The 9,564-nt window shown below is 35.0% G+C and overlaps 2 protein-coding genes across 2 annotated transcripts; both read left to right on the forward strand.

The window, feature by feature from the left end:
- The first annotated feature begins 246 nt into the window (after positions 1–246).
- On the forward strand, positions 247–1,830 carry LOC116013905. The gene is made up of 2 exons (XM_031253904.1): positions 247–369; positions 1,446–1,830. Exons 1-2 carry the CDS (start codon positions 320–322, stop codon positions 1,741–1,743), a joined length of 348 nt encoding a protein of 115 aa, XP_031109764.1. The 5' UTR covers positions 247–319; the 3' UTR covers positions 1,744–1,830.
- A 1,488-nt stretch (positions 1,831–3,318) lies between these two features.
- On the forward strand, positions 3,319–6,150 carry LOC116002315 (probable E3 ubiquitin-protein ligase RHY1A). The gene is made up of 3 exons (XM_031242429.1): positions 3,319–3,735; positions 5,048–5,238; positions 5,548–6,150. Exons 1-3 carry the CDS (start codon positions 3,499–3,501, stop codon positions 5,939–5,941), a joined length of 822 nt encoding a protein of 273 aa, XP_031098289.1. The 5' UTR covers positions 3,319–3,498; the 3' UTR covers positions 5,942–6,150.
- The last annotated feature ends 3,414 nt before the right edge of the window (positions 6,151–9,564 follow it).

The raw sequence follows: 9,564 nt of genomic DNA on the forward strand, positions 1-9,564 counted from the left end.
CGTACGTGGAAACCTCAGGAAAAAAAAAAGGGTGAAAGCGTTCACGTTCCGATACCTTCTGTTCTGATCTTACGAACGCCATTAAAACTTTCACCGGCCAGTTGATGAAGAAGAGAATTGATTCCTCCTCTGATGTAACACTTGAAATTAATTAAAATAGTGTTTGTTTATTCGATCGTCTACTGACCGGACACCATAAATAACGCCCCTGCCTTGCATCCGTCAATTCATCATCATTCTTAAAACACACACTGTAAAACATCGTACGTCGTACTCCGTTATTAAGATCATCAAACAACCTCCTGCAACCTGCAAATTCATGGCTACTGCTTGTCTCACTTGGTTCTCCAGGAGGCCACTGCAAATTAGGTCACGATTATATCTTTTCTTTTTTTTTTTTTAAGTTTAAATTATATTAATTGTAATTATTTATCGTTTCAACTTATTTTCTCTAAGTTATTTGTTGTTAAAGTGTCATAATAAGATTTTTTTTATAATTATAATCTATAGTATGCCATTAGACATTAGTTAAGCCCGTAGTATAACGTAACATTACATTTTGTTTATTAAAAACTCAATATTATATATATATATATATATATATATATATATATATATATATATATATAATATTGAACCGTGATACTAGTCAAACTTTGTAATTTTCAAGCAAACTATTTAACTAACTTGGTTGAAAATTGTCCCCATCATGTTGTCGAGTGAGAGTAGTCCAATGGAATAAAATTAAATGAGGGAGAGGCAAGAAGATGATGAGAAAAAGGGAGAAGAAAATTTCTAGCTTTAGGCTATGTGTTTGACAAAGCTATAAGTAAATTATTGGTAATTAAAACGAAATTATGGGTTGATATACTAAAATTATAACTAAATTACTTGTTCAATTTTTATTTATAGTTTTAGAAATTACTAATATTATTTCAGTTACGTTGTGATGTCAAGAAACAATATTATTTCAGTTAAATATAATAACGGAGTAAACCAAAAACAAATTTAATCCAAAAATAATAATTTCAGCTTAGGTAACGATCAATGTATTTTACAAAATCTTTTAATTCATTTTGATTATTAACTGAATTAGTCAAATAATAATATCGAGATAAATTTACTATACTCATTACCATTGATTGTTCAGATCAACTTTTTCTCTTAGTCTCTTTTTTTTTTTTTTTTTTTAAACTTCTCTTAGTCTCTTTAATATTCTTTTATAATATTCAAAGTTGACTTTATTTTTGTATTTAATAGTACGTACTTTAATATAATTTCTATTATATGAATTTTATATGGCTAATTATTAATTTGAGCTAAATTTCGTTATTAACTATAAAATGGAAAAAAAATTAAGGATCGGAGTATACATTATTAGGGTCAACAATTTAGTTTTTTTTTTTAAAAAATTTTAATTTATGCATGCATAATGATGGAAGCAGGGGGTTAGCTGCATATTGTGGGAGTGGGAGATGTTACACGAAGACAAAACATTTTGAGTGGTCGAATGTGGTCGAAGTGGAGGGGCCGGCGGCGAAGAGAGGTTGCTGGGTACCTGATCCTCGTACAGGCATATACTTCCCTGAAGGCCATGAGAGGGTCCTGGATGATATTCCAAATGCTGCTGCCACTTCAACTCAAACTTACTGGTTAAGAAATGTTGATGATGGAGTTGACACATCAAGCCCTAGCCCTCACCCTTACCCTCACCATCCCAATCAACAACAACCGAACGATTAAATATGAAGTTATTATGTACCTGATGAGCGTGTCTTTATGTTAAAAATTATATATAGTTCATTAGTAACAAAGACACTACTTATATAATATTTTAATAGTCATATTATTGGATTTATCTTCCATGACTATATAGTTTTTAATTTAATCGTGAATTTTGGCATAATCAATACTGAGCACAGAGTAAGATAATGTCGACGAGTGCATATATATATATAAATGACTAAATGAGTAAGCTTGAGATAGTGCATGCAGAAGTAGCAGTTTAATCATCTTATATTCATGTTGACATTACTACACACACATATAAAAGTTAGTTCATATACCGCTACTGCTTCCTGTGCAGTCATGCAACTTTGCACCACTATATGTTCAAAAATGCAACAGGGTGTGGTACATTTTACAAACTGAGTGGTACATGTTGTATGGTGCACCGCACCTTGGTGCATTTTTGAACATGTGGCGGTGGTACAAAATTGTACTATTACACGGAAAGCAATATATATATATATATATATATATATATATATATATATATATATATATATGGTAATTTAAATTAATACATTAATATAGAAATTTTTGTACTTAAATATTAAATTAAATATTATATGTTTTTTACTAAATAACTAATTTGACTATGATTTATTGGAAAATTCTCCATTTCTAAGAATTCTTAATATTAGAGTCTAAATAACATATATACTATAGATTAAAACGACGAGAAACATAATTCATATTCGTAAGGTACAGAATTCATAATACATGATACAAAAAAATCACAACACAAGGCACAGACACATATCATATATTTACTTTTTAGGTACATAATTTTTGTTCATATAGGCACAAAATTTTATAACACACGGCACATAAATTCATATAATATATAAGACACAATTACTAATTTGTTTTAGACTTTCAAATACAAATTTCATATTCTTAATGTACAAATTTCATAATATAAGACACAAAAATTCGCAATTTAAGATACATACACATGCACTAGGGTCCACAATGCACGGTGAACCTTGAACCATGATATAAGGATTGTTTTGCCATTGCCATCCCCACCCTTTTGCATCACCAATCCTTATACCATGGATCAAGGTACACAGTGCACTATAGACCCCATCACATATGTATGTGTCTTATATTGTGAGTTTTTGTGTTTTGTGTTATGAAATTTTGTATATTAAAAATATGAATTTTGTACCTGAAACAAATTAGTAATTGTGTCTTATGTTACAAATTTATGTATCTTGTGTTGTGAAATTTTATGCCTATGAACACAAATTATGTACGTAAATCATATTTAAAAAATAAGTAAATATATAACATGTGTATGTGTAATTTTTAATATTTTTTTGTTATAAAATTTTATACTTGTTATTTCGATCTAGGATTTATAATGCTATGTCAGGATACAAATTGCCCTGCATAACAGTTTGGGTCCATTTATTTCAGCCCTTGTTTCAAAATGGGCCAAGAAGAGAAGGAATTTATAAGCCCAAAACGTTAGATATTTTGTTAAAACGATCCGAATCAGTATAAACACTGATGCCTCTCTCGTTTTCACCGACGGAAAGCGAGTATTATTTTCCTTAACTCATGTCTTCTCAGTAGAATCTACCTCGAATGCTCTGAGCTCTTTCTTCTTCTTTTCCTACAATTTTATTTTATAAACATCATCGTATGTTCAATTATTTCTTTATTTATGCAGAATTACAGAAAAAAATCTAAGAATTTTAACGTTGCATGACGAGCGCAGCGGAGCTATTTTACACCAGGAGGACTCGTTTGGGTAGGGGAAGCTCCGGATTTGAGTCCGATTCCGTTCCTGACCGAATATCTCCCCACCACCGTATCAGTGGTAACCGTCACCACCGCCACCAGCGCTGTGGCAATGGAGCTCGCCGTGTCGGTAGGCTCGATTTGATCGGCTCTGACCCTCTTCCGCGGTCTAGAATTCTAAGCCACCGTTCCTCTGTTCAGGTAAGTTACCTTTTTTTTCCCCTTTGAGGCTATTTTATCAAATCTCTTGGTATGAATTGTATAATTACGATATTATGCATAGATGATTTAATAGTACGTGTGATTATTTGAATATAATCCTTGGAATTTCACAATTTTATTTTTATTAGGAACAGAATTTGTTTAATTGTTTCTATTTTTTGTGATGGTCAACTAGGTCATTAGGAGAAATGATAATTGATAAAGAAGGAATGGAAGGTCAATTTTGGTGTCCTTGGGAAACATGTCCCACTCAACTGATTTGTTTTCTGTGGCCATGGCTACTTAGCTTTGAGATTTTTATTTGTGATGTAATATTGATTGACATAAACTTAACAACCTCTCAAATCAAGAAATTAAGTAGGAGAAGAAAGAAGAAGAGATTAAGGGTGCTTTTGGAAACCCGGAAAATAATTAATAATTTCTTCTTAAAACCATTTTCGGAGTTTCTAGTGTTTGGCTAGGGGGAAAATACTTAAGTCAATGGAAATTGATTTCCGATCAAAGGAAAACAAAGCCAATTTTTTGGAAAATGACTTTTTTTTTTTGGGAAGTCATTTTCCAGCTCATCTTCTTGCTGCGACTTCTTGACGGGGAGCCAGAGAAAAAGCTCATGAGCAGCAAGATGGGAAGGCGACCGGTCCATCAGAGAAGGCGAACTCAGGCGAATAGTTCGCCTTCTCTGATTCCATCTCTGGTAGAAGAGCCGTTGCTGGTCGCCGATTTTGGCTTTGAAGTTGACTGGTTAAAGTTTAGGGTATTTGACCCTTTTCTTTTATGATCATTTTAAAATTGAAGCAAACACACCAAGACAGTTTCCTGGAATGCAACCAAACACTAGAAATTAAAATGTTTTCTAGAAAATAAGTCATTTTCTTGGTTTCCAAACACACCTTAAGTACTTGTAAAATTTATGGTGCCCTTCAAAATTTGTGCTTTTATGACCTTTTAGATGCTACTAATACTATTATGACTTCAAATTAGTAGTGTTAATGATTTCTTATAACTAGATTTTTGGAAGATTTGAATGTTTGCTAATATTAAGTTTAGTTGATTTATGTGCATACTTAACCATTCTACTTCATTATTGAAGTTTGCTTGAGTTAAGAGTTATTGCTAGCTTATTGTATCCCGCTTTCTTTTCTTGCACTTATTTTTGTCTTAAGTTCTTTGAGATCATTGGTGATGAATGGCAAAATGAAAGCTATATTATTGTGTGTGTGTGTGTGTTTAGAAGTCAATCTATCAAATATTTATAAGCTAACAAGAAGAATTTACTTCTCATATTGGTTAGGAACATGACTCAGTTGACCTTGATCCCTTCACTAGCCCATCTTCTCCAGGAAGCATAAACAGCTCAGAAAATGAAATCAATATAAGAGATAGGTTTAGAATTACTGGGGATGATGGGCTTCCTGGATCTGTCATACTTGCAAGGGAAAGACTTCTTCAAAGACTCAGAGGCATTTCTCTATCTGGAAACAGGTTGGTCCTTGGTCCCAACTGGATTACATCTGTTTTACATTTGCTTTTTATGTGAATGCTTTTACAATTCTTCTAAAATTGTTGTCTCATGATTGTGTTTGCCGTTATTTGTCACGGGTAGAATCTCCTTGTTTATGTATACACCTGCTTGTTACTATATCATGCTTGTGTTGAACTTTTCTTTGTGAACTAAGTCATCAGCTGCAAATGTATTCGGGTCCAATCATGCATATAATCAGCTATGCTAATGTTTCTGGCCATGAACCTATGTCAAATAATAGATGTTGATCTTCTATTACTCCATTTTAGGTGCAGCAATCGGGTCTCAACAAGCACCAATAGAAGAAACTTCACAACAGAAGATGACTTTAGGGTTGCTGGTTCTAGGGATCGGGTAGCTAGAACAGGCATGCCTGTTGACGTTGTCTTGAGAGACAGGATCAAGAGACCTCCGGGGCTCACCAAAGAATCACTCGAGTCTCTGCGTGTTGAGTTTTTCAATAACTTGGACCACAGTATTCAAGAGGCAATCCCGAGTGTACCGCTGGAGTGTAGCATTTGTCTCGAGGCTTTCTCGAATGGAGACAAGCTGTTTTGTTTACCGTGTGAGCATAAGTTCCATGATGTCTGCCTGGTTCCCTGGGTCCGGACTTGCGGAGACTGTCCTTATTGCAGAGCATGTATATCCAAAAACAGTTCGTAATTTGTATTGACTAAGGTTGTCTGCTCCCCAGAATGATTTTGTTTGTGTGACTATATTAGAAGCCAGATAGATCTAATGTACTTGCCTGTTCCCTGTCGCAACCATACACTACTAATACACTACTAATACAAAGTAAATTACGTTTAGTTTGTGTATATATGGACTGTTTGGAGTTAATTTGATGGAGAAATGCCAAATACTTATAAGTACACAGTTTTGAGTAATATTACTCCGTCACTGTTTAGAGGGAAAATAGGGTGCTGGAAGTATGTTGTGCACTATTTTGATTATCGCATGTTGGATATGGCCATGTTTGGTAAAATAGCTTATTATCTAATTTTGACTTGTTTGACCACTATTAAATGTTTGACTTGGTTAATCAGTCGATGAATGTTTGGTTACTTTTTTTTTTAACAGTTATTGTTTTAAAACGTTAAAAATCAAAATGTTGCTCAAAACAGTTTTTTCGATAAGCTTTTTGAGAAAATAAATTATTTTCTTCAAAACATCTCCAAATAATTATTTTTTTTTTAAAAAAAAAACCAGATTGTGTTCTTCAATAAGACGAGTTTAGCAGTCTTGTCTATCAATCCCGTTACTCTCATTGTTTGAGCTTGTCAATGGGACTCATAAGCCCGGATCGTTATACCATGGACCAGGGTCCATAATGCATGGTGGACCCTAGTCCGAAACGAGCCGTATCATTACGGAGATTTGTCCCTCCTTCTTCCCTACTTCATGTACTTTTTTCTGATATTTAATCCATTATGCAGTTTACGTTAAAAAGAAAGTATATTATTTGAAAGTACATAACTTTTTATATATTATCAAACAATGTGCATTTAATACATAAATAATGTATTTTTAATATATTAAAAATGTATATTGCACTAATGATCCATACAATAATTTGCCATTAAGATTATTAGTGGTCTGTAGATGATATAGCTAGTCATAATCGTTTTCAAAAAAAAGCTAGTCATAATCGAATTAATTAGTAAAAAATTTATTATTGCCTACATTCTTTTTTAACCTTTAAAGAAAGATAAAGAAGAAAATATTACGCCAATTATTATATAATATGATGACATATCTGTTATCATTTTAAATGAGTAGTCAGATTTTGATAATTATAATTTGGAATTTTATTGTTATATTCAATAATTTTGCTTTTCCTACATTAAACGGCATTGCATATGAGATTAACGAACTGGTTGAGGGTAGGGCAGGGCATCAATAGTTATTGCATATTTGCATGTAATATTTTTTTTTCACGCGACCCACTACAACATATATTTTTATAACTCATAATATACATTGTTGGTTTTATCTCTCACGAAATGATTGAACGGATGGCCAACACCATCGAAAAATCGACTAACACGATCAAAAAACTAGAGTGACTTCTCAGCCCTCTTTGTATTATAAATTGCCTTTGAGTACAATGAATTGCTTATGACTCTCTCGAGGCTTAGAACCCCTAGCCTATTTATACAAGCTATGAGAGATTTCTCCGTTAAGAAACTTGTAAATTACTTTAGAAACTCTTTTCTTATTACATTTATGCATTTTTCCTAATCTATCTCGACCTTACTTCCATATCTCCCGCTTTCCGCCGCCAGACTCATTTTAGGAAACCTCTTTAACCGCCTTCCTTACACCGCCTTACTTACCTCGTCTTGCCCAAGGTCGGGCTAGACCGACCCATCATTTTCTCACTCATTCAACTCGTTCCTTCTTCCATAGTAATTAATCGTTTCAATAACAATGTTTAATCACTCTCAGTCTAAGATTTTCAGCTGTCTTGTCACCTCGATCTCCCTCGAACCCTCAACTGACTCATCCTCGGCCGACCTATACCGCGTCATCATGCCTTCTTCCGAGCCTTCTTCCCCACCTCGGCAGTCGTCCCTTTTGCCCACGCCGAGCCTCTAGTACCGAGCCTTAATCTATCCCATCATACATTATTCTAAAACATGATATACATGCATAATTCTAACTCATAAAGTACATTATCTTACCTCAGAAGTTTCATTATTGTAACACATAATGTACATTATTCTAAAATACATTATATATATACACATAAAATACATAATTCTAATTCATAATATACATTATTCTAACTCACAAAATTCAACGATGTTGTTTTGGACCGTGGCATTGGGTCATGGTCCACACAATAATAGGGCGGGGGAAAGTTTGGGAAAATTATGCTATGGATCCGAGTCCACCTTGAAAGGTGGACTCAAGTCCATGTTCACAATTTAAAAATTTCGCGTTCACAATTTAAAAATTCCACGTTCATAATTTTAGAACTCTATGTTTACAATTTTAAAACTCTATGTTCACAATTTTAAATCTAAATATATAAAATTACATTAATCAATATTCACAATTCTTGAACTCCTATATTCACAATTTTGTTATATAGATTCAAAAATTGTGTTATACTATTGAATATAGAGTTTTAAAATTGTGAACATTTTTTTGAAATTGTGAATATAGAATTTAAAAATTGTGAGCATAATTCTAAAATTGTGAACATAGAGTACTAAAATTGTGAATATAGATAAAGTAATCCCAGGCCCATGGCATAACAACGGGGAAGTTTGTGATTCTACCTGGGCAGTGGGCCGACCCTGTAGGTCCCGCCATATCCACCGACCGTGATCAGAGTCTACCAGAAGCGGGTTAATCCCGGCATGTTTGGTAGTCGCATACTGCATAGACAACAACGCAGCTGACTCGTCACCTTTCTGTTCACGTTTCTCATTTCCTCAATAATCCCATTTTTTTTAATGTCCAAACAAAGCCCTATTATATATTCTCTCCTACACCCTTCTCGTAAACACGCAGTATTCCTCTCTCTCTCACTCTCACACACAGTACCAAAGTGCGCAGGTTAAGCTGCAGAGTGCGTAGGATAAGGCCAGTTGTTGATGCACATTGTGAGGATGGATAGGAAACGTGCTCTTCTCATTGGTTTTGTCTGCGTAATCGTCGCCAGTGTCGGAGGTCAGTCTCCGGCCGCCTCTCCCAACACCACCCCAGCACCGTCAACTTCGATTATGCCCACTTCTTCTCCTCCGTCAACTACTGCTGCTCCGCATCCAGGTCCTCCGGTTACCTCTCCACCACCACCAGCCGCTACTCCTGCACCTTTCGCCGCCAAGCCGCCTGCTCAGGTTCCTTCTCCGGCTCCAGCGCTAAGCAAGAAGCCGGTATCTCCATCACCATCGCCTCTCGCACTGAGCCCTCCCTCACCACCAATCGGCGCGCTGGGACCGAGCCTCGGAGCTATTTCTCCTGCCTCTTCAGCGTTAGATCAAGTATGTATTTGCTTCCTAATACGCGGTGATCGTACAATGTGCTCTTACATTTCACGTAGATTTGTGTTATTCCCGACAGTACTCAGCATTCAATGTCGTCCATTATCTCGTATTTGCCATTGTTGTTTTAACGTTCTACGGTTCTAACTTTCTTTCCTCAGCTTTTTTCCTCTCTCCCGTTTTTTCTCTCGTGGAGTGCTTTCTTGGCCGACGTTAGGTCTTTCCTTTCTTTCCGGTTTCTAGGTTTTCCTTTTTTCTACCGTTCATGACGATGGAAGTGGGGGGGGGGGG

Source organism: Ipomoea triloba, chromosome 1 (assembly GCF_003576645.1).
Source record: "Ipomoea triloba cultivar NCNSP0323 chromosome 1, ASM357664v1".
Lineage (NCBI taxonomy): Eukaryota > Viridiplantae > Streptophyta > Magnoliopsida > Solanales > Convolvulaceae > Ipomoea > Ipomoea triloba.